This window comes from Rhamphochromis sp. 'chilingali' (genome assembly GCF_963969265.1).
Source record: "Rhamphochromis sp. 'chilingali' genome assembly, chromosome: 10".
NCBI classification, from domain to species: Eukaryota; Metazoa; Chordata; class Actinopteri; order Cichliformes; family Cichlidae; genus Rhamphochromis; species Rhamphochromis sp. 'chilingali'.
This window is the reverse complement of record NC_137937.1, coordinates 11,513,028-11,539,121: the sequence shown is the minus strand read 5'-3', so window position 1 is coordinate 11,539,121 and position 26,094 is coordinate 11,513,028. Positions and strand designations below refer to the sequence as shown.

Below are 26,094 nucleotides of genomic sequence, written 5' to 3'. Positions count from 1 at the left end.
TGATTGCAGGAGGGTCGACTACCAATGGACTTCTGCCAGCGGGAGCCCCCGGTGCTGTTTGAATGTAACCATGCATGTTCCTGCTGGAGGACCTGCAGGAACCGTGTGGTCCAGAATGGACTAAGGTAAAGTGCTGCTGTTTGGTAATCTACTTTTAAAGCTGTGAAGAAAGTGAGCCTCATAACAAAGATCAGCTTAAAGGATCCGCTTTGATCACATGGATGAGTTTTTGCAAAGATGCTCAATGATAAATTCTGTCAATGGGTCCTGAATAGCATTGGGAATCGAGAACTTAAGGTTATGTATATAACCCCGGTTCTCTGAGTAGCATGAGTGAGTGTCTCACTATGGGGAACGCCTCCTGCGTGACCTCATCAGAAGCTCAAATACCATTACGCCAGCCCTTACAGGCTGGCTAGGTGACGCCCATGTCAGGAGGGGCCAGTGCCTCCCTATATAATAGGCTGACATAGCGTCAGATGTCATTCAAAACAAGCCCACCTCTTCCTCGCTTCCATAGCAAGGAGGGCGGTCTGGTGAGACACTCACTCATGCTACTCAGAGAACCGGGGTTATATACATAACCTTAAGTTCTCTTTCATAGCATTCGTTTCGTGTCTCACTATGGGAGAAATACTGACTCCCGGATTGCCAGACATGCCTGTTAAGAAGACAACTGTCCCCAACAGCACTTCACAGGGGAGAGGCCCCCACCCGGGAAGAACCTGCACTGAGAACTGAATGTGCTAGGTTAGGTGCTGTCACATCTAACCTGTAAAACCTAGCAAATGTATGAGGTGAGGTCCAGCATGCAGCTGCACACACCTCCTGAATAGAAACTCCCCTAAAGAGAGCCCATGAGGTCGCCAGACCTCTAGTGGAATGCGCACGTAAGCCAGCAGGGGGCTGAAGGCCCCTGCTAGTATAGGCCAAGGCAATTGCCCCTACTATCCAATGGGAGAGGGGCTGTTTAGACACAGGCTTTCCCATATGTGGTTTAGCCCAGGACACAAACAGCTGGTCACTTTGTCTGACACTCTGGGTTCGGTCCATGTAAATGCGCAGAGCACGGACTGGACACAAGGTATGCAGCCACTGAGGAGAAAGGCGGTGGGCAAAAGGCCGGCAGTTCTATAGGGGAACATGTGCCGACAACCTTCGGGACAAAGGCAGGGTTGAGCCGCATACAGACCCTCGTATTATCCGAGGAGAACTGAATGCATGACTGATGCACTGAGAGAGCGTGTATCTCTCCCACACGTTTAGCAGAAGCTAAAGCAATTAAAAGAGCCGTCTTCAAGGACAGAAATTTCAACTCAACCTGTTCCAGGGGTTCGAATGGGCAACAGGAGAGCGCAGCCAATACTGTGGGAAGGTCCCACGATGGAGCCAATGGCCTAGACGTAGGCAATTTACGCCGTGCACCCTTCATGAAACGGCATATTAAGGGATGCTGGCCAACAGTCTTAACCTCAAAACCAATATGGCAGGCTGAAATTGCTGCCAAATACACCTTGATGGTGGAGAAGGCTTTACCCTTATCAATCAGGGCCTGAAGAAATGACAGAATCACAGCCACAGAGCACTGAAAAGGGATGGCCTGTGATTCTAAGCACCAGCTTTCAAACACACGCCACTTATGCTCATATAGCGTCCGAGTAGACGATGCTCTAGAACACTGAATAGTGTCGTTAACACTATGAGGGAGCCCCACCGTGTTCAGGTTAAACCACTCACGGGCCAAGCCCACAGAGCCAGCCTCTCTGGGTGGGGGTGGAATATTTCCCCCCGTGCCTGAGACAGGAGGTCTCTGCGTAGTGGTAACAGCCAAGGTGGGCCGCACAGCTGCTGAAAAATCTCCGCCAGCCAGTGTTTCCCTGGCCAGTGCGGGGCTATCAGGATCATATAGTGACTTCTCTCCCTCACTCTGGCCAGAGTTGGAGAAATGAGGGCCACTGGGGGAAAAGCATAGAGGAGGGTTCTCGGCCGCTCGCGAGCTAGAGCATCCACCCCGAGTGGAGCTCTCTGATCGTTCAGCGAGTAAAACAGGGGACACTGAGCATTCTCCCTGGATGCATAAACGTCCACAGTCGCCAGACCGAATTGCAGCCAGATCTGCTTCACCACCTCCGGGTGAAGCTTCCAGTCCCCATACAGCGGGTTGCCCCTGGAGAGAAGATCTGCTCCAAAGTTCAAGATCCCCGGCACGTGAGTTGCTCTCAGTGACAGCAGGTGAACACTTCTCCAGACTATCAGTCTGTGTGCCAGCGTGTGTAACTTGGGGGACCCCTGTATGAGAGCATTTGTGTGACAAGTCGCTCCCTGGCGGGTTGGGGCTGTCACCAGCCAATCGTCGATGTACGTGGCCACCCAAATGCCCTTTTTCCTGAGCTGCCTCGGTGCATTTCACAAACACCCTTGGGCTCAGTGAGAGACCAAAAGGCAGGACTACAAACTCGTATGCCATCCCCTGGAAAGCAAATCTCAGATACTTTCGGTGTGGGGGATATATGGGGATGTGGAAATAAGCATCCCTCAGGTCGATTGATGTGAACCAGTCGCCCGCTCGTACAAACCGTAGCAGCGAGGCGTGCGTCAACATCCTGAACTTGTATGTCCTCAAATGCCGGTTCAGGGCACGGAGATCCAGAATGGCTCTCATCCCCCTCCCCCCTTTCTTTGGCACAAGGAAATACCCTGAATAAAATCTGCTGTGCATTTCCTCGGGAGGGACAATTCTTATAGCTCCTTTGTCTCTCAAGGTGGAAATTTCCTCCAAGAGAAAACTGGCAGACTCGCCCGGAGCACGAGAGTAAACAATGTCTTTGAATTGTGGTGGAGCGACACTGAATTGCAACCTGTAGCCCTTTTTCAATGGCCTCAGCACCCATGCTGACTGAGTGCAGGTGGCCCAGCTCTTCATGTGGAGAGACAGAGCGCTCACTGGCCACTTCACCGAATATGGCGTTTTTGGCGCCCCCTTGTGGTCGCAGCGCGAAACATACGCTATTTCGGCGTCCCGTCACCTCTGTCACAGGCGAGCGAGTTGACGGGCTCATCTGTATCATCACAGCCGTGGAAACGCGAGTCTCCACGGGCTGCGTTATGGCAGACGGTGCTCCGTTTTTCAGCATGTTTGATTTTCTCATGTGTTTTGCAACACTCGACAGCGCCCTCGGCAAACTGCCTGGATGCGCGTGTCGGGGCTTTTTTAATACAGAATGCATGAGAGAAGTGCTCGTGAAACAACACTGCGAACTTTGGCTCTCTTTCCCTCTGGCGGGTCCGGTGACAGGAACGCCGGCCCGAGTCAAGCACTCTGTGTGGAACATGTCCCGTTGAACTTGCTCTGGAATGGAGCTGGGAGGCGGGAGGGTGGCCCATGAAGGGGGGAAACTGGGTTCGCTCCCGCCTAGAGGAGAGGCTGTCAGGCCGGCCGCTTCTTCCTCCTCACGATCGCGGCAGCGGGGGGAGGAGGAGGGGCCGCTTGAGGTCTGGCCTGGGGAGACTGCTTCCGAGTTCTTAGGGGCCCCGGCAGCCTGGGGGGCTGCTTGCGTCTTAGGCACTTTGGGAATCCTGAAAGCGGGGACCGGGCGAGACGCTGCCTGCGCGAATGACTGGCGCGGCGCTGCTGGGGTGGCGTGCTGGGCCCTCCTCGGCAGGCAGAGTTTCAGAGCCTCATCATCTCTCTTTTTCTCCTCACATCTCTTCTGCATGGATGTAACAGCCGCACCGAAGAGACCGTGAGGGACGACAGGGGTGTCGAGGAGTTCCTCTTTTTCCTTAGTCGTCAGGTTGGTGAGCCCGAGCCAGCGTGCTCGCTCCTGAAGAACCATGAGGCCCATGGCTCTCCCAGTAGCCTGTATGGCTACCTTGTGGAGGCGGAGGACGTGGTCAGTTATAACGCAGATTTCTTCCCACACTGTGGTATCTGTGTTAGCTGTCATGTCCTCTTCTAGCTCAGCTTGGTAAGCCATTAGCATAGAAGAGGCATTGTGGGCTCTTACTGACAGAGCCGCTGCCTTGTAGCACTTATCTGTAAGGCTAGACTGGAAGCGGTCTGTTTTGGAGGGGAGAGATGGGGCCGATGAGGACAGAGACGTCTTCGGGTGAAGATGGCTCGCCACCAACGGCTCCACTTGTGGCATCCGGCGGAGGCCGATAGACTCCATCCCCTCACAATCCAGCAGGGAGCTCCCCACGATGGGGTGTTTCTCGCTGCAAGGTTTTGCTTTCCACGTCACCGCTATCTCATCGAGTAGCTCAGGGAAAACAGGCAACACATGCTTCCCCGTCTTTTTCGCCTTCTGCAATTTCTTACCGTCAAAACGAGACTTTACAACCTCTGTTTGTATGGCGGGCCACGGGATGTTGAGCCTAGCGGCTGCGCGCTTGCACATGTCCTGCATGTCGAGATCCAGGGGGGACGGCGGTGTCGGTTTTTCAACCTCGCCAGTAGCCGAGGGCTTTGCAGCCCAGCTGATGCTAGCCAAGGAGGTGGAATCTTCCTCCTCGCCGTCGTCAGACAGCAGGAGCTCAGAGTCAGCCGACTCATCTCCGTCCTCGTTAGCATCTCCTCCCCAGGTGACTCCAGCATCGCGGAAAAACACACGATCTCCGTGTGCCTCCAGCCACGGGAAAGCGGTCGCGATGGGCTGAGGGTCTGCCTCTGCCCAGCTCGGCCCTGGCGTTGCGGCCAAATCATCGGGCATCTCAGTTTCTCCTTGCGCCGCAGCAGCCTCACACAGCAAAGGGTCGCCGCCCGACAGGTTAGCCTGGCGAGCTAGCCTGCGGCGGAGTAGTTTGCGTGGGAAAGCCGCGCAGTGGATACAGTCGTGTGCAGGTGTCAGGGCAGCCTGAGCGTGAGATAAGCCCAGGCATGCCGCACACACGGGGTGTGTATCCCAGGCAGAAATCTTCTTGCCGCAAGGACAAAGTTTTGCAACTTCGTTGGCCGTTGTAGCCATGGTTAGCTAGAGGGTTGCGCACGTTAGCGAGACTGACACTGAGTGCGGAGAATATTGCTATTCCTCGCTAACGTGGGTTGAAAAGTGTTGCTACTTTTCTACAGGTATTGCTACCTAATGTGTAAAACCGCTAGCGTCGAAGGGTATCGCTACCTGATGGTGAAGCTAGGGGTACCTTTATTAGCAAAGTGTTGCTACTTCGCTTTCGGAAAGTATTGCTACTTCCCTGGGTGAAAGTATTGCTACTTGGCACCAGCACTAGTCAGTCAAAGTCAAAGTCAACTTTATTGTCAATTCTGCCACATGTACAGGACATACAGAGAATAGAAACTTCGTTACTCTCAATCCCTAGATAAAATAGAAAATGAACATTTAAATATAAGAGTGATTAAAAATGCAAGTAAAATATTTTAAAGTAAAAAAAATTAAATAATATAATACAATTTTACATATAACAAGAAAGCTATACAATATAAGGGTAAATGACATTGAGTGCAAACCAGGCAGAGTAGTGCAAATAGGCAAATAGTGCAAATGGAGATTTGGTAATGTACGGTAAGAGATAGTGTAACACAAAGTCTTATGAGGTAATGGCAGTCCAATGCTCCACAAAGTGACTGGTAACTGGTGCAGGCCAGTGAGTGAGTCAGAGTGTGTGTGTGTGTGTGTGTGTGTGTGTGTGTGTGTGTGTGTGTGTGTGTGTGTGTGTGTGTGACAGAGTTCAGTGAGACCGTGGAGGAGAGAGAGGAGAGGGGGCAGAATCGGGAGGGAGTTAAGCTTCCTGACAGCCTGATGGATGAAGCTGTCCTTCAGCCTGCTGGTCCTGGCCTGGAGACTCCGCAGTCTCCTCCCCGACGGCAGCAGCTTGAAGAAGCTTTGCATTGGGTGCGTGGGATCAGCCGCTATGCAAAGGGCTTTTTTAGTGAGACGGGTGCTGTAAATGTCCTGGAGGGAGGGGAGAGAGACACCAATGATCCTCTCTGCAGCTCTCACTATGCGTTGGAGGGTTCTATGACAGGACGCATTGCAGGCTCCAAACCACACAGTGATGCAGCTCGACAGGATGCTTTCGATGGTGCCTCTGTAGAAAGTGTGCATGATGGGGGCTGGTGCTCCTGCTCTTCTTAGTTTGCGGAGAAAGAAGAGACGCTGCTGTGATTTCTTGGCCAGTGCTGTGGTGTTGTACGTCCAGGAGAGATCCTCTGTGATGTGCACACCCAAGAACTTGGTGCTGCTCACTCTCTCCACAGACGCTCCGTCAATGGTCAGAGGAGCATGTTGGGTGTGCATTCTCCTGAAGTCCACAACAATCTCCTTTGTCTTCTCCACATTCAGAGAGAGATTGTTGTCAGCACACCACGTGGCCAGGCGTCTCACCTCACTTCTGTAGTCGGTCTCATCCCTGTTGCTAATGAGACCCACCACCGTTGTGTCGTCCGCAAACTTGATGAAGAGGTTGGAGCTGTATGATGGAGTGCAGTCATGGGTCAGCAGAGTGAAGAGGAGGGGGCTCAGCACACATCCCTGCGGGGCCCCCGTGTTTAAAATGATGGTGCTGGATGTGTTACTGCTGACCCGTGCTGTTTGAGGTCTTCCGGTGAGGAAATCCAACAGCCAGTTGCACAGTGAGGTGTTGAGCCCCAGCTGGACCAGTTTTTGAGTGAGCTGTTGGGGGATTATAGTGTTGAATGCTGAACTGAAATCTATGAACAGCATTCGAACATATGAGTCTTTTTTGTCCAGGTGTGTGAGTGCTGAGTGGAGTGCAGTGGAGATGGCATCATCGGTTGAGCGGTTGGGCCGATACGCAAACTGGAAGGGATCCAGGGAGGGGGGCAGGACAGTCTTGATGTGTTGCATGACTAGTCGTTCGAAGCACTTCATCAGGATGGGAGTAAGTGCAACAGGACGGTAGTCATTAAAGCAGGAGGGAGATGACTTTTTTGGAACCGGAATGATTGTGGTGGCTTTAAAACATGTGGGGACGACAGCCTGGATGAGTGATATGTTGAAGATGTCTGTGAAGACATCAGTGAGTTCCACTGCACAGTCTCTCAGTACACGACCAGGAATGTTGTCAGGACCCGGAGCTTTACGTGCATTGATCCTGCTGAGGGATCTCCTCACGCTGTCCGGGGACAGAGTCATCACCTGGTCACCAGGAGGGGGTGGGGTCTTCTGTGCAGTGGTGCTGTTTTGGACTTCAGAGCGAGCAAAGAAAGTGTTCAGCTCGTTCAGCAGGGGGATAGTGCTATCACAGGTCTGTGGTGGGGGCTTGTAATCTGTGATGGTCTGAATGCCCCGCCACAGGCTCTGTGAGTCTCTGCTGTCTTTGAAGTGATGCGATATTTTCCTGGAGTACTGTCTCTTAGCCTCTCTGATGCCACGGGAAAGGTTGGCCCTAGCTGTCCTCAGGCTTGCCTCGTCTCCATCTCTGAAGGCAACATTCCGAGCTTTCAGCAGCCTGTAGACCTCTCCTGTCATCCATGGTTTTTGATTGGCCCGGACAGTTATGGTTTTCGTGACTGTTACATCCTCAATACACTTGTTGATGTAGGCAGTAACAGTCTCTGCGTACTCCTGGAGGTCAGTGGTGTTGTTATAGGTGGCACCCTGCTTAAACATGTTCCAGTCTGTGGTGTTGAAGCAGTCCTGTAAAGCCTCTGAAGACCCTTCTGGCCACACTTTTATCTGCTTACGAACCGGTTTGGTGACTTTAACGAGCGGTCTGTAGGCAGGCATTAGCATGACAGTGATATGGTCTGAGGCGCCGAGGTGGGGGAGGGGAAAAGCTTTGTAAGCTCCTCTCTCGGTGGTGTAAACAAAGTCCAGTGTGTTATTTCCCCTTGTTGGAAAGTCAATGTGTTGTTGTATTTTTGGAAACACGCACTTTAAGTCTGCATGATTGAAATCCCCAGCCAGGATGAGAAAAGCATCAGGATGGGCTGTCTGCTGCTCACTGATGTGCTGGTACAGTTCATTCAGTGCCTCATTCCTGTTGTTGACATTGGAGGAGGGAGGAATGTACACAGCGCACAGTAGTATGGCTGTATATTCCCTCGGTAGATAGAATGGCCGGCACTTAATGACCATTAACTCCAGCACTGGTGAGCAGTGTTTGCAGACCGCAACAGCATCGCGACACCAGGCATCATTGATGTAAACACAAAGTCCTCCCCCGCGGGTCTTACCTCCCGCGACGATGACTCTGTCAGCACGGTAGCATGTTAGCTGGTCGAGCTGAATGGCGCGGTCCGGGACACTGTCGCTGAGCCATGTTTCCGTGAACACAAAAGCACAGCAGTCCTTTACATTCCTTTGAGATGAACGTAGCAGTCGGATGTCGTCCAGTTTATTTTCTAGCGAGCGTACGTTGGCCAGAACGATAGAGGGGATGGCGGGTTTGTGTGGGCTAGCCGCTAGCCTAGCTCGGATGCCACCGCGCTTACCCCTCTTCTGCTTCCTCTCACACCGCTTGAGGCGCATCCATTGTGGGCGAAGTGCGGGAGTGGGGGTCGGTGATTTAGGTGTCCACAGAGTTTAACTTAAAAAGTTTGTTTCTGCCGATGTCGAGAAGAAGTGTTCGGGCATATCCTCGCTTGCACACAGATAGACGCGACAAAGTCTTACAAAAACACTGCAACTTACAGGACGAAAAACACGAAAAAGTAGTTTGTTTGGGAGAGAGAGAAGCCGCTGCGTGTGCACGCGCCGCCATCTTGGAAGTAGAAAGTAGAAGTAGAAAGCTACAGAACAGTATTGCTACTGCTTGTATGCTAGTGGACAACTGAAAGGCTGGGAACAAAGCGCCCGGCGACCGAGTTGTTCACTCGAATCTGTGGACAGTTTAGCTTTAGCACCCAATAGCACAGCTGTCTACAGGCTTCTGTGAGAAGCGAGAAGAGGTTTTTGAATGACATCTGACGCTATGTCAGCCTATTATATAGGGAGGCACTGGCCCCTCCTGACATGGGCGTCACCTAGCCAGCCTGTAAGGGCTGGCGTAATGGTATTTGAGCTTCTGATGAGGTCACGCAGGAGGCGTTCCCCATAGTGAGACACGAAACGAATGCTATGAAAGAGAACCAGTTCTTGTAGAAAACCAGTTCCCAGTAGACCAGTTTCTTAGAATTGTTAGTCTGCCTGCCTGTTGATCGCTTATCTTCAGGGTGCTGTAGTTAGCACTGTCACCTTACAGGAGGGAGGCTCTGAGCTTAAGCCTGCTTGTGACATTTCTTTGTGGTGCTTAGAGGTTCTCCCTACATGGGTTTTCTCCTGGTACTCCAGCAGATTGCTGTGCTTTTTCTGCCTAAGTGCTTTCTAGCTAGCACCCACATCAGAGAGTGACTTATTTTGCCCAAGGACTGGAACAGCAAAAGGATCAAACCACCAACCTGCCAATTAGTAGATGACATGCAGGCACCCCATTTAGAGCAATTTTTTCCTACTTCTTTATTTAGCACTTGCACTTTCTTTTTAAAGATTTAATGGGGCTCCTATTGTTACAGAGAACATACTCTGAATAGCTGTTTCTGCAGTTAGAATGAAGGATACGCATTTTTGAGAGAGATATTTTCAGCAATTAGGTAAAATGTGTTTTTCAGGCCCAAGACTAAAAATTAAGTGTCACTTTTACCTGTACCAGTTTACATACTCTTCAGAAATCCTTGCTCATTAGCTCAAAACTTGCTTTATGTTTGTGTTTCCTTGGAGAGTGCCTCTTGTTACTGCCTTGATTGAGGTTTCGTGCAAGTTCGGGTGATAATAAACTGCATCACATCAATCATGCCAGCTAGATGTGTATGCTGTGCGACCCATTAGGTGACAACCTACGTGCCCGATACATTGCTGGCAGGCAGTGTTATCCTTGGCCAGAAAAGGGAGAACTCAGCTTGATGTGGAAGGAAAAGGACTCACTTTCTAAGATGTTTTCTGTCTTAATGTTCCTCTAAAGCACATGTGTCAAAATCAAGGCCCGCGGGCCACATCCGCCCCGGCGTACATTTATATCCGGCCGCGAGATCATTTTATATAGATGTATTATTATTGTTATGCATGGCCCGGCATATGAGCCGCTAATAATATACAAACTACAGATACCATAATGCAGTGCTGCAGCCTCCTTGCGGAACGCTAGGCTAACTGGGAACATTCCCGTCAGTGAAGTCAAACTTCTGTTATTGCGAAGGTAGGTGCTCACAATAGTGGAGAGAAAAGTTGATTCTGAAAGCAGAGCCTTTCAGCGCCAGTGGGTGACTGAATATATGTTTACAGACATTGCTGGTAAACCCGTGTGTGTTATTAGTGGAGCTAATGTGGCTGTAATTAAGGAATTTAATTTAAGACGGCACTACGAGACAAAACGTCAGGATAAGCTGAAAAACCTAAATGCAGATGAGAAACTACAGAAAGTAGAAGAGCTAAAGAAGAGTCTGACATTTCAGCAGACTTTTTTCACCGGAGCAAAATCACAAAGTGAAGCTGTTGTGAAAGCAAGTTTTACTGTAGCAGAGGAGACAGCCAAATCAGGCCGGTACCACTCTGAAGAGCTGCATGATGAAGGCGTGCGACGTCTTGTGTCCAGACAAAACGCAGATTTTGGCAAATGTGAGCCTGAGCAGAAATACGATTGCTGATCGGTAGGGATGGGTATTGATTTTTTTTTTTTGTTTGTTTTTTTTTGCCTGCCCCGTTTGGCTCTTTTGCCATCAGAATTGTTGTCTAAAGGCAAAGAAAGATGCCCAACGGATTTACTTTACCAAATTGACCATCCCAGCCTTGCCATAATGGTCCATTTGATTCACCTTTTATTGTTTATTTTATTTTCACTTACTGACTATGGGACAGACTTGACTGGGGGAAAGAAGGGGAGAAAGAAAGAGGGAAAGAGAAACAGCTGAGAAGAGGGACGGGGGAGAAGGGCAAAAACCAAAAACCAACAGAATGAGCAGAAAAAGAAAAAAAAGAAGAAAAAAAGAAAAAAAATGCATATATCAATCACCTGGGTCACCTGCTGAGAAAGAAAAAAGAAAACAAGCAGAAGAGAACAAGAGTGATAGAATAAAAAACATCACAATGATATATGGGAATATGACAGTAAATACTAAATATTAAACATTATTGTGCAGCACATAAGATCAACAGAACACAGTGTGCTTTGAGGTAGGAGCCAAAAAGGGTGTAGTTTGTGGGTGTGATCACCCGTGTGTACACCTGTGAGCATGGACGCGCTTGTTTTTTGTTTTTTTAAAAGGTTCCTTCATGTAATGATCTGCTAGAGGGTGTGGGGGGGCCACAGCCCCGTCCTCCAGGGCATGAAGCAGGTATGGAGGAGATCAAAACTCCAGACATCCAGAGGCCCCCAGAACACAAGAGACCAAGGAAGACCAACAGAGGGGCAGCCGCGCCACTGTCCCAGAAAGAGCTGAGGAGAGTCCCAGATGAGGGCTCACTCAGCAGCCGCGGAGCAGAAACCAGGGGGAGTTGCAGTGACGCGCCCGTGAGCTCCGCCGGCAGCCAGCCGTGCCTGAGTGACCGAGCCCCAGGCCGAGAGGCCGGGGGCACCCCACCTCCGAAGTGGCCCGAGCAAGCCCCAGGCTCCAGGCCCCGATAAGCGGCTGCCAAGGAGTGAGCCGGTGTGTACCTGGACGCCCACCCCCGGACACAAAGAACCACCAACGCACCGATGGCTGAGGGAGTCCGCCACTGGCAGGGGAAGTGGTGGTAGGGGGAGATAGGCCTCCATACCTTGGAGGGCCTAAGATGTCCCCAGAGAGGTGGCGCCTGACACCCAACCTGACATATAGACACAGAAATACAGGCACACACATATACAAACATCCATTCCCACCCTCATGCTCTCATATACACTTACTCCACACTCAACCAACGTGGAGACAGACATAAAGAGACGCTGTACACACGATCACACTCCCCAAGCGTACTCTAAGCCCCGGGTCTAGGTACCCTTGCCCCTGGAGGGGGGGGAACTGCCCCCAGACCCAGGTGGTGTTACCCTTTTCCCTGCGGTGGGGGGAGGCAGACCGCCCCGACTCCGCAGCAGCAGGGAGGCCCCACACTCCAGACCGCAGTCGGACGGCCAACTCCTCCTCCTAGCCCCCCCGCTCCAGCAGGTCGCAGAGAATGGGGGTGAGAGAAGACTCCAAACCTCCCTCCACCCGCTCATTGTAGTGTTGATGCATGTGTGTTCTAAGGTGCATTTAAAACCCAGGAGGGCATGGTGCTACCTGCCAGATAGCAGCAGGTAAGCGCATGGTCCCTCCTGCTGGCCCTCAATGTCTACGTGTATTTAACATTGAGAGGTGGGCAATGACGCCAGGGGTGGGGTGTACACCCTGATGGTACTTTGGATTCCGTATATCGTGCCCACCCCCAAGATCCTATATGTATGTGTAATGAGAGTGTGAGTAATGTGAATGTCTAAGTTGTGGGATAAAATTGAGGCAGAGGCAGCCAAAAGGGGAAAGAGGGGGGGGGGGTGGCCTCCTCTGCACCCTGGTGACATACCCCTACTCCAAGGTCCTGCATGTGTGGGTGGTTGTGGTGGAGCGGGAAGAGGGAGGCAGCTGGAGATGGGGAGGGGCAAGTGACCCCTCCCTGGGGCCAGCTCCCCCGCTGACCCCATTAGGCACCCCCATACCCCGCGACCCACCAGGGAAAGAGGGCCCAGGCCTATCCAGACCGGGGCCCAGCGCAGCAGCGCCTCCCGGCCCCACAGAGCCCAGGACAGTCTACCCAACCCCACCACAGAGAAAACTGCACCCACCCCACCATCCACTCTTCTTCCAGACTACATAAGACAATAAACACCCAGGCTGAGATCTTCCTCCACCTCTCCTGTATCTCCCCCTCCTGTAGAGAGAGCCCCTGAGGAGAGGAAAGCTCCTGCAAGATGTGACAATCTTCCCCACCAGTTGAAGAGCCCCCCAGGTGGCTCGATGCACCGGCGGCACCCTGCTCCAGGGCTGGGCCCTCATGCACCCACCCACCCACAACCCCGGCAACACACCAACCAGGACCCAAGCCCCCGAGGCCCGGCCCGGGCCCCAGCCCAGAGATGGGATGGGTATTGATAAGATTTTAACGATTCCGATTCCATTTTCGATTCTGTTTAACGATTTGATTCTTTATCGATTCTCTTATCGATTCTTATTTTTAAAAAAGGAGAACACTAAGGTCGATTAGCTTAGAACTTTGTTTTTTATCTTCTCTTTGAACAAGATAGAAATTTAGGAGTAACATGGCCTTACAAACCCAACAGTGAGATCTTAAGAGATCCAGCCTACGGCTCTTCAATGGGGTGTCACAGGGTCCCCAGGAAAAAAAATGTAAATGTAAAATAATAAAATAAATATTCTCCTGTAGCAATAACAAAGTGTAACATAAATTATTCTGTAGCAATTACACAAGAATATCCAGTAATGTCCCTGCCTACAATTAAACATATTCACTTACCAAAGTGAAATCGGGGCATCTGCTGTGGCAAATGGGTGCAAGCCTTTGACCACAAACTCAGTCACTGCTCGGTGACATTCGTCTATCCTGGCCTGAAAGGAGACGCTACCGGTAGACTGCAGTGAGAACTGCCAGCATATGAGACAGCCAGACTCTGTCTGTCTCTCTCGTCATGGTCACCTAAATGCACAGTAATGGCAGGTTTTGTAATAAGGCAGATCGCGCTAACATAATATGCACTGTTAGTTGATTATTTACCTGCCGCATTAACGGGAGAGGACGTGCAAGCGTTACCGCTGCTGCTCGGTTGAGATTCACGAGTCCGGAGCGGAATTAAAAACACGACATTCATTTAAGGTTATCACGTGTTTTGTGAGCAAATGCTTTTGCATATTCGTAGTGTTTCCTCCCTTAAATGAAATATCTACTTTGAAAGTATTGCAAGTTGCCCTGTTGTCATCCGTTCTCGTAAAGTATAACCAAGCTTTTGAGCATTTGAGCCGCTGGCGCCGTGTTTCCTGCCAGGTAAATGACGCTCCGCAACGTGGTGACGTCATTCGGGGCGACTGGAATCGATAAGGGAATCGTTTGCAAAAATGGCAAACGATTCCAAGGAATTGAAACAGTGGGAACCGGTTCTCAACAAGAACCGGGTTTCGATACCCATCCCTACTGATCGGGTTGGTGAGATGGCCACTGATTTAAGAACACAGTTGTGTGAAAGAAGCAAAAACTTTATTGCATACTCTCTTGCTGTGGATGAAAATATAGACATGATGCACATTGCACAGCTGGCCATCTTCATCTGTGGAGTGGAAATATTGAACATTAAGTCGATGCACGGGACAATGACAGGAAAAGACATTTTTGAAAATGTATGTCAAAGTGTAACCAACATGAAACTGCCCTGGGACAAACTTGTTGGACTTGCAACAGATGGAGCGCTGGTGTTGTGCGGTGAAAAAAGCGGACTAGTCAGCAGGATGCGAGTAAAGATGCAGGAGGAGAACTGTACCGGTGAGCTAACAGCATATCACGGCATCATACAGCAGGAAACGCTGTGTGGTAAAGTCCTAAAAATGGAGCATGTAATGACCACTGTAACGCAAACCGTGAATTTTATCGGAGCTAAAAGTTTAAATCCCCGTCAATTTCAGTCTTTTATGTGGGAAATAGATTCAGAGTTTGCCGACATTCCTTATCATACAGAGGTCCGTTGGCTGAGTTGGGATAAAAATTCTCAATAGTTTTTGAGCTCAGCAAGGAAATCTGTCAGTTCATGGACATGGCATGCATGATGCGGTGAAGGCATTTTAAGTGAAGCTGTCAAAAATGCACCAGTGCAACCTGCCTCACTTTCCCCGTTGCCGGGTAATGTTGAACCGAGTCAGCGGACTTTGCTGAACTGCAAAGACACACACACACACACACACACACACACACACACACACACACACACACACACACACACATATATATATATATATATATATATATATATATATATATATATATGTATATGTATATGTATATATATATATATATGTATATATTAGGGGTGCAACGATATTCGTATCGATATTGAACCGTTCGATACAGTGCTTTCGGTTCGGTACGCATATGTATCGAACAATACAACATTTGTAATTTATTTTATCAATTTTCCTTCTGACGATGCTGTCTGTGTTGAGCGCTCAGTGAATCTGCATTCGACTACTCCGCCTAGGCTCGACAGTGCAGCCTAGGCGGAGTAGTCGAATGCAGATTCACTGAGCGCTCAACACAGACAGCATAGTCAGAAGGAAGAGCGCAGGGCAAGCTAGCGAGACAGAAGTTAAGCTCTCCTTGTAACAGGCAAATTGAACCTCATTCAGATCTGGCGTTTGGAATTATTTTGGTTTTCATGTGACGTATGACCCTGAAGGTAAGCGAGTCATGGACTAAAGTAAAACAGTATGTTGGATGTGCCATGCAATGCTCAATTACATTGGTGTGAACTAGTGTGTTAGCGCAGTTAGCTCGTTAACGTGTTGGCCGTCTAGCCCCATGCACGGAGCGATCGGCGGTAGCTCGTTAACGGAGATTTGCCGTGTTGTGGCGTTAAGGTCATTTCAACGAGATTAACCTGAAAGCACTAGTGGGAACACAACGAATATGACTGCACATTTCAAATTCAAATTCAAATTCAAATTTTATTTGTCACGTACACAGTCATACACAGTACGATATGTAGTGAAATGCTTGGACAACTGCTCGTGACCTAAAGAAAACAAAAAAGGAAAGGCTATGAATAAGATAGGAAATAAATATGAAAAATTAAAAAGGGTAAATTTAACTAGGAAGGAATAAAATATAAATTAAGGTTAAAAATGAAATAACTGTACAACACAAATTAGAATGAAGGGTAAATTTAACTGGGAAGAATAAGATAAAATATATAAATTAAAGTTGAAAATAAAATAACTGTACAACAAAATACACAATACACAATATAGAACTATATAAGAATGTATGAAGAAATCTAAATATAAATAAATATATACACAATAACAGCAGCTGTACAAGTATTAACTGGAAATGAAGAATATAGTGACCAGTGTTGTGCAAAAACAAAGTCCAGAAAGTCCAGTGTGTGTGTAAGAACCATATGTGTGGGTCAGTACTGTGTGGTGGTGTGATTGAGAGACCGTATCGCCTGCAGGAAGAAGCTCCTCCTCAGTCTCTCTGTGTTGGTCTTCAGGGAGCGGAATCGCTTTCCTGACCTCAACAGAGAGAACAGTCTGTTGTTGGGATGGCTGAGGTCCTTCACGATCTTCCTGGCCTTGGTCCAGCACCGCCTGCTGTAGATTGAGTGCAGGTCAGGGAGCTCGGAGCGGATGGTGCGCTCAGCTGACCGCACAACCCTCTGTAGAGCTCGTCTGTCCTGCATGGTGCTGTTCCCGAACCAGGTTAAGATGTTTCCCGCCAGGATGCTCTCTATGGTGCACGAGTAAAAGTTCCTGAGCACCTTGGAGGGCAGTTGGAAGTCTCTCAAGCGTCTGAGGTGGTAGAGACGCTGTCGGGCCTTTTTCACCACGGTGTTGATGTGACAGGACCATGACAGGTCCTGCGTGATGTGAACTCCGAGGTATTTGAAGCTGTCCACTCTCTCCACTGGGCACTCGTTGATGACGGGGGTCTGGTAGTTCCTCTCCTGCTTAGTGCTGAAGTCCACTATCAGCTCCTTTGTCTTACTGACGTTTAGAAGGAGGTTGTTCCTCTGGCACCAGTTCTCCAGATTCCTAATCTCCTTCACGTAGGCCGTCTCGTTGTTATCAGAGATCAGGCCCACCACGACGGTGTCGTCAGCAAACTTGATGATGGTGGTGGAGCTGGTAGTGGCCACACAGTCATATGTGTACAAAGAGTACAGCAGGGGGCTCAGAACACACCCCTGGGGGGCTCCAGTGCTGAGAGTGGTGGAGGCTGAGACATGTCCGCCCATCCTTACTGCCTGTGGTCTGCCAGTTAGGAAGTTGGAGATCCACTGACACATAGATGAGCTGAGTCCCAGATGCTCCAGCTTGGTGGTGAGTGTGGAGGGAATTATGGTATTAAATGCAGAGCTGTAGTCTATGAAGAGCATTTTAACATAATTCCCCCTTCTAGTGTCCAAGTGAGTGAGTGATGTGTGGAGGAGATGAGAGATGGCATCGTCTGTGGAACGATTTGGACGGTAAGCGAACTGTAGTGGGTCCAGTGTGTCTGGTAGTGAAGAAATGATGAAGTCTCTGACCAGGCGTTCAAAGCACTTCATCACTACTGAGGTGAGGGCTACAGGGCGATAGTCATTGAGAGAAGCAGGGTGGGGTTTCTTCGGGACAGGAACAATGATGGACTCTTTGAAGCATGTGGGGATCACCGACTGAGATAAAGAGATGTTGAATATCTCAGTGAACACAGGAGCTAGCTGGTATGCGCAGTCTCTTAGGATACGACCTGGGATGCCGTCTGGTCCTGCTGCTTTCCTGGTGTTCACTCTCTTGAAGGCTCTCCTTACTTCATGCTCGGAGATGACGAGCACGTTTCCGGTGCTGGCAGTATCTTCCTGTCTGCAGCCGTTAGCGCCGCTAACACTAGCATTGTTGGAGACCTTAGCTGCAGCCTCGAAGCGAGCATAGAAAGTGTTCAGCTCGTCTGCCAGAGTCACGGCCGCGTTCGTCATACCGGTTGTTGGTGCTTTATAGTCCGTTATTGTCCTTAGTCCCCGCCACAGGCTCCTAGAGTCACTCTGTTGGAGTTGTGACTCTAGTTTCCTCCCGTAGCGCTGCTTCGCCTCTTTCACCGCCCTCCGCACGTTATATGACGCGGCTTTGTACGGGTCCATGTCCCCCGTCATGAGTCCCGTGTTGTAGGCAGCGGTGCGGGATCTCAGAGCGTCGCGGATGGTTTTATCCACCCACGGCTTCTGGTTGGGAAACGTTGTGATAGTCTTTGTCTCCACGGTATCATCCGCTAGTTTCCCGATGAATCCCACAACCGCTTCCGTAAACACGTTGACGTCATCGTCGGAGCTGTTTCTGAACATGCCCCAGTCTGCGTCATCGAGTGCGTCCTGTAACGCGGCCACCGATTGATCCGTCCAGCGCGCGACCTTCCTCTGAACCGGAACTTCCTGTTTCAGCCTTTGTTTGTATTTTGGCATGAGGAAGATGGCGGCGTGATCAGATTTGCCAAACGGGGGGCGGGATTGTGCCTTGTAGCCGACATCATCCTAGTGCAAAGACAAAAACAACAAGCATGCTACTAACTTTAGCCGAGTCATTTAGACAGCTGTTAGCACGTGATTCTCCTTATGCTGCTGAGAATATAGCCCAGAAGAAGCGGATAGTATAGCTTTTATTTTGGAAAGAGCCATTTCTCTGTAATAAACTCTCTTTTCCAAAGATGAGTGATTCCTCAATCAGATACAGGGCTCGCAATATCGCTAGCCCGACGTCCCGGAGCTAGCGATTTTTTCAGTCGGGCTACCAAAATCTATCTCTTCCCTGCCCGTCGGGCTATTGTAGGAAAAATATATGTCAATGCTTTTGCATTCTTTCAGAAATGTAGCTGGGTAATTATGTCATTGGCATCGGTGAGCCACTGTCAATATGTGACATATTGAAGTCGCGTTTGAATTTGCGCTTGTTTTTTGCTTTCACTTTGCAATCGCGCGAACTGTGTATAGAGAGGGACAGCACTGATCTGTGAGTGATGATAATTTGTGCACCAATTCCTCTGACATCGTCTTATTAATCGTTAGCTTACTATGCAAACATGACAAGTGAAATCTCCCGCAGCAAGCTTAAACATGTGAGAGGTTGATCGCGCAGAGAATCGCTGAGCTTATGTGAGTGCGTGTGTAAAAGCATTTCAGTTCTGCTGAGCCAAATAAGACAGGTCAGGGTGAAGAAGTGACAGCCAAAGAAAAGCTTACCACAAAACGGAGAAGTTATGACAAATCAGACTATAAGGCAAAATGAAAGTGCAGCTTTATGGTTTCATGGACAAAAGAATTTCTGTGGCAGCAATATGATGAGCTAAATAACCAGGGCTGCACATAAGTGGTCCGCAGGTGCGCATTCGCTGTCAAAATAAAAAACACGCACAAGGGTTAGGGTTAAATTTAAAAACTGTACTTTTGAGTTAAAATATATATTTATAATTTTAATAAATGACAAATAAAAAAATGCATGAACATTTTTTTTGTATCGAAAAAATATCGAACCGTGACACCAAAGTATCGAACCGAACCGAACCGTGAATTTTGTGTATCGTTGCACCCCTAATATATATATATATATATATATATATATATAAATAAATAAATAAATAAAATCTGGAATAATATTCCTGTCTGTTTTTATTCATATTTATGTTTAAAAAAAACATTGTTTTAGTGTGTTCAATAAACGTTTATCTTGTTTGGCCTGCGACCTAAAGTGTTGAGTTTTGGCCCTCTGTGCAATTGAGTTTGACACCCCTGCTCTAAAGCATGCTGCCACTTCTGCCGTCTACATTGCCTTGTTGTTTTTTTTCAGGGTCCGGCTACAGCTGTTCAGAACACAGAATATGGGCTGGGGAGTGAGAGCCATGCAGGATATCCCTCAAGGAACATTCATTTGCGAGTGAGGATTGTTTCATAAGTGAAGCAATAAAATGTAGTGTGTTTAAGAGCATAAAAGATATATAAAATGAGCTGTGCTATAAGCTCACTTCCGTTCTGATCCACAGGTATGTTGGCGAGATCATCACAGATGGAGAGGCTGACAAAAGAGAGAATGATTCCTTCCTGTTTACTCTCGACAATAAGGTGATTCAATAAGTTTAAATACATTTTTAAAGCTGCACTCAGCAGAGTTTATTTATATATAGCCATGGATAAAAGGAAGTCCATTTTTTGCAATTCTAAAGTCTTAGTGTAAATTGTAGGTTAAGGTACAACATCTTGAAAAATCAGGCACTGTGTTGAAGACTTTGTAGTACTGTATCACCCCAACAGAGCTCCTCGCTCTCAGACTGCGGGCTTACTTGTGGTTTCTACAGTATTTAAAGTTAGGATGAGAGTCACAGCCTTCAGCTTCCAGTATGGATTCAGGAAACAGACACCCTCTGTACTTTTAAGACTAGGGTTAAAGCTTTCCTTTTCGATTTTGGTCTTTCTGACTTAGTTTCTCAGGTCATTTTAGAGAAATTTTGGCCCACTAATTTTCACAACATTGCTTCAGTTTCCAGGCATTTGTTTATGAACAGCTCTTAGTGTCCTGCCACAGCGTTTCAATAAGGTTGAAAACTTGACTTTGACAGGACTATTGCAGCACCTTCATTCAGTCCAACTATTCTGGAAATGAATTGCTGCTGTGAGCAGCAGTTTACATGTTCTCACTGTAGGTTCAACTTAATGATAAAACTGTTGATAAAATCTAGATTAACTGTTTGCTTTTGTAGAAGCTGATCATATGTTTTTTTGCTCTTTCAACTTCATCATGGGGGTGTCACCTTTTTCTAACATCTATCTTATCAAAAGGCAGTCATTAGCAGGATACAAATTTTGCTTTCCTTTTTTTCTTTTTGGTTTGTTTTTTTAACATGTGTGCAGGTTGGGGATGCCCATTGTATTGATGCAAGACTCTTTGGCAACATTGGTCGCTTCATCAACCACCTGTGTGAGCCCAACCTACTGGCTGTGAGGGTGTTCACCATACACCAGGACTTACGCTTCCCCCGGATAGCCTTCTTCTCCAGTCGGTCCATCAAAGCTGGAGACCAGATAGGGTGAGTGGTGACGAAAAATCAGTGGGCCCAATAATGGCTATTTGCTAAATGGCTGATCAATTAAAAAGCAAAAAGATGGGAGAAATGCACTTTAACCAAGTTATGAGTGCTGAGGTTGCATAGTTCATCCAGCAGAGGGCACTTTGCAACTTCCCTGTTGGGTAACCATCCAAACAGCATAAAATAGTAATTAAATGAGCGTGTATGTAAATGTGTCAAGTGTCTGCCTTGGGATCTCCTCAGAGTAGTACACTACCAATCAAAAGTTTGGACACACCTTGTCATTTAATGGTTTTTCATTGTATTTCCTATTTTCTATATTGTAGAAGCATGCTGAAGACATCAAATAGATGAAGCAAGATATATTAAATTATGTAGCAAAGAGAAGAAATGGATAAATAACTCTAAATGTGTTTTATATTTTAGATTCCTGAAAGTAGCCACGCTTTGCTTTGTTGATGGCGCTGTACACCCTTGGCCTTCTCTCAGTGAGCTTCATGATGTAGTCACCTGAAATGGTTTTTACTTCACAGGTGTGCCTTGTCAGGGTTTAATTGTTGCCTTCTTAATGAGGTTGGCACCATCAGTTGTGTTGTGCAGAAGTCAGGTTAGTACACAGCTGATAGCCATATTTGACAACTGTTAGAATTCATACTATGGCAACATCTGTTTGCTTTTGTAGAAGCTGATCATGTGTTTTTTGTTCTTTCAACTTTTATGCGTCACACAAAGACATACAGGGAGTGCAGAATTATTAGGCAAATGAATATTTTGTCCACATCATCCTCTTCATGCATGTTGTCCTACTCCAAGCTGTATAGGCCCGAAAGCCTACTACCAATTAAGCATATTAGGTGATGTGCATCTCTGTAATGAGAAGGGGTGTGGTCTAATGACATCAACACCCTATATCAGGTGTGCATAATTATTAGGCAACGTCCTTTCCTTTGGCAAAATGGGTCAAAAGAAGGACTTGACAGGCTCAGAAAAGTCAAAAATAGTGAGATATCTTGCAGAGGGATGCAGCAGTCTCAAAATTGCAAAGCTTCTGAAGCGTGATCATCGAACAATCAAGCATTTCATTCAAAATAGTCAACAGGGTCGCAAGAAGCGTGTGGAAAAACCAAGGCGCAAAATAACCGCCCATGAACTGAGAAAAGTCTAGCGTGCAGCTGCCAAGATGCCACTTGCCACCAGTTTGGCCATATTTCAGAGCTGCAACATCACTGGAGTGCCCAAAAGCACAAGGTGTGCAATACTCAGAGACATGGCCAAGGTAAGAAAGGCTGAAAGACGACCACCACTGAACAAGACACACAAGCTGAAACGTCAAGACTGGGCCAAGAAATATCTCAAGATTGGTTTTTCTAAGGTTTTATGGACTGATGAAATGAGAGTGAGTCTTGATGGGCCAGATGGATGGGCCCATGGCTGGATTGGTAAAGGGCAGAGAGCTCCAGTCCGACTCAGACGCCAGCAAGGTGGAGGTGGAGTACTGGTTTGGGCTGGTATCATCAAAGATGAGCTTGTGGGGCCTTTTCGGCTTGAGGATGGAGTCAAGCTCAACTCCCAGTCCTACTGCCAGTTTCTGGAAGACACCTTCTTCAAGCAGTGATACAGGAAGAAGTCTGCATCCTTCAAGAAAAACATGATTTTCATGCAGGACAATGTTCCATCACACGCGTCCAAGTACTCCACAGCGTGGCTTGCAAGAAAGGGTATAAAAGAAGAAAAACTAATGACATGGCCACCTTGTTCACCTGATCTGAACCCCATTGAGAACCTGTGGTCCATCATCAAATGTGAGATTTACAAGGAGGGAAAACAGTACACCTCTCTGAACAGTGTCTGGGAGGCTGTGGTTGCTGCTGCACACAATGTTGATGGTGAACAGATCAAAACACTGACAGAATCCATGGATGGCAGGCTTTTGAGTGTCCTTGCAAAGAAAGGTGGCTATATTGGTCGCTGATTTGTTTTTGTTTTGTTTTTGAATGTCAGAAATGTATATTTGTGAATGTGGAGATGTTATATTGGTGTCACTGGTAAAAATAAATAATTGAAATGGGTATATATTTGTTTTTTGTTAAGTTGCCTAATAATTATGCACAGTAATAGTCACCTGCACACACAGATATCCCCCTAAAATAGCTAAAACTAAAAACTACTTCCAAAAACATTCAGCTTTGATATTAATGAGTTTCTTGGGTTCATTGAGAACATGGTTGTTGTTCAATAATAACATTATTCCTCAAAAATACAACTTGCCTAATAATTCTGCACTCCCTGTATGTAAAAAGAAATGACTGTCCATCATTGCTTTAAGAACTGAAGGTCAGCCAGTCCAGAAAATTGCTAAAACTTTAAATGTGTCCCCAAGTGCAGTCGCAAAACCATCAGGCATTGCGATGAAACTGGCTCACAAGGAAGACCAAGAGTCACCTCTGCTGCTGAGGATAATTTCATCCGAGTCACCAGCCTCAGAAATCGCAAGTTAACAGCACCTCAGATTAGAGCCCTGATAAATCCCATACAGAGTTCCAGTAACAGACACATCTCTACATCAACCTTTCAGAGGAGACTGTGTGAATCAGGCCTTTATGGTCAAATAGGTGCTAAGAAACCACAATTAAGGAAAAGCAACAAGCAGAAGAGATTTGTTTTGGCCAAGAAACACATGGACATTAGACCAGTGGATATCTGTGCTTTGGTCTGATGAGTCCAAATTTGAGATCTATGGTTCCACCTGCCATGTCTTTGTGTGACACAGAAAAGATGAATGGATGGTCTCTACATGCATGGTTCCCACCATGAAGCATGGAGGAGGTGGTGTGATGGTGTGGGGGTGCTTTGTGGCACAGTTGGGTTATTCGAAATTGAATGCACACTGAATCAGCATGGCTACCACAGCATCCTGCAGCAACAGGCCATCCCATCCCATGCCTTCAGTGAGAATCTACAACGTAAATAGTTATAAAAATAAAGAAAAACCATTAAATGACAACGTGTGCCTGGGAGACTTGGGAGCCTTGGGAGTCTTTCACATTGACTTTGGGAGACTTGGGAGCCTTGGGAGACTTTCACATTGACTCAGTAATAGCAACATATTTTAATGAGATGCAGGGACAAAAATAACCACTGCATGTGACTGCTGAGACTAATGTGTACTCAAAGTTTTAGATGAATTTGTTTGGAAACTGAACTGTTCTTCATGCAGCAGGGTGCAAAGATGAAGCTTCTGTCTGAGTAATAATGTTGGAAATCTGTTTTATGTTTCTGAACGAAGAAAACAAAATTGGCCAATATATCGGAATATCTGATTTTTAAATGACCAAATATCAGTATCTGTATTAAAAATCAGAAATTGTCCAGGCTGTAGGATGAACAAGTTAACACAGTTGTTCTCTTTTCCTCAACAGGTTCGATTATGGTGATCACTATTGGAGGGTGAAAAGCAAGTACTTCAGCTGTCAGTGTGGATCTAATAAGTGTCGTCACTCAGTTGCTAGTAAATAGAAATTCACTGATTCCTCTTTGTTACTGTGGCCTCTTTAATGTAAGAAACACTGCCCCCTGAACCAGATACCATGTAAGAGTAATGTCATGACTACACGCAGTTATGTTGTCTGATATTTACCTGAAATGAAAGAGAGACATGTTTTAATCACCAAAGCACAAGATCTAACTTATTATAATGAAGTTACTTTTCTGCCAGAAAAAATAGTGCTAATGAAGACTGAGAGACACAGATGATTTTTACATTCATGGATTCTTCCTTTCATATTTCTACATGTGGAATAATGAAGTTAACTGATTTGTGGTAGTCTGAGTTCTTTTGTGAACTTTTAAGTTTTTAACCTCATGTTTGCTTTGTAGTCATTAAACATATTTTATATCATCTGTGGTATTTTTTTGTGTTAATAGAGAAATGTTTCAGTAGATGCAGCTTTTTTCCCTTCTTTTTGCCGGATGATGAGGTCTGTGTTACATTTGGTATTCCAGTTCATCTCAGGCTTCTTGGATTGATGGTAGTGATTAGGGGTGGGCTTTTATAATCGACTTATCGATTCTGGCTTGGATAACGTAAAATCGATTCATTAAAATCCTGAATCGATTTTTTAATATAAATTTATTTTGCCTAAAATGCCAGAATCTCAGGTAAAATCTCACAAAATTTCAACCACCACCAAACAGCTAAGACAGTAAATGAGAGCAGAAACACGGATTCTGCACAAAGACTTAAACACACAGCGCGACCCGCGGATCAGAATCAGTTAGATGTCGCCTTTCTCACGGTTGGGGCTGAAAGCCGACAGCTTGGTGATTCTGATCTGCCGCGCTTTGTGTTCACGCCCTTTATGCTTTTTGTTACCTAGTGGCTACACAAGCCAAGAAGTACCAACGACTGGATTTGGTGTGTGGTAGTGACAGGTATATGAACTTTTTTTTTTTTAATTATTTGAATATATATGAGTGCTTGTGTATAAATACACAAACAATACACGTATACTTTCAATTGTGTAATTTAAGTGATCTAGATAGCTCTGTTTTGGAAGTTCAGTTAACGCTAGAAATGTGTTTTGGAATTTGTACGTGCTTTGTCTCTAGGGGCCACCATATATATTTATATATAAACATATATAAATAAAACCACGTGTTTTTTTTTTTTTTTTTTTTACATTAGTAATTCCTTTTGTGCATAATTTTATATTGTTGTTAATAATATATTAATTAAAGCAACAAAACAACCTGAAGAGCCGGCTCTTTTAAGTGATCTGAGCCGAAAAAGCCGGTTCTCTAAAAAGAGCCGGAAATCCCATCACTAATTGATGGGTTTGAGAGTATAGATTGTATGCAAAGAAGGTAAATCTAGCCATACAAATCTCTTTTTTTTCTTTTTTTAAATTATAGCCATCACTGTTAACAAAACATATGATGCCTTTTGTATGGCCTCCTTTAACAACGTGCTAACCTTTTTTACAATCAATATTGTATGGATGTATCGAAGCTGGATGTGACAATTTGTTTAAGAGCAGGGGTTTGATGAGAAATTTACAGCCCAGTAAAACCACTGCATAAAAACTGATCCCTTTCGTTTAGATTAAAAGGGGGGAAAAGTACAAAATTAATATGCAGTTAACCGGTGATTTACAAAGATTACGAACAGCATGTTTTAATTTAAGTAATCCTCTTCCACTCCTCCATGATGATGTCGCGGAGTTTGTGGATGCTAGAGACCTTGCGCTCCTCCACCTTCCATTTGAGGATGCCCCAGAGATGCTCCATAAGGTTTAAGTCTGGAGTTATGCTTGGCCAGTCAGTACCTTTACCCTCAGTTTATTTAGCAAGGGACTGC

At 46.8% G+C, this 26,094-nt stretch overlaps 1 protein-coding gene across 1 annotated transcript in view; it reads left to right on the top strand.

Annotated features, from left to right (window-relative positions):
- Positions 1 to 24,636, top strand: part of LOC308404088 (histone-lysine N-methyltransferase EHMT1-like) — a 69,307-nt gene extending 44,671 nt beyond the window's left edge. The window contains exons 19-23 of the mRNA XM_080893934.1: positions 10 to 125; positions 19,505 to 19,591; positions 19,698 to 19,776; positions 20,563 to 20,738; positions 24,158 to 24,636. Coding sequence (XP_080750060.1) covers positions 10 to 125; positions 19,505 to 19,591; positions 19,698 to 19,776; positions 20,563 to 20,738; positions 24,158 to 24,254 — 555 coding nt within the window. The 3' untranslated portion in view covers positions 24,255 to 24,636. The remainder of the gene's footprint in view (positions 1 to 9; positions 126 to 19,504; positions 19,592 to 19,697; positions 19,777 to 20,562; positions 20,739 to 24,157) is intronic.
- Positions 24,637 to 26,094: the final 1,458 nt, after the last annotated feature.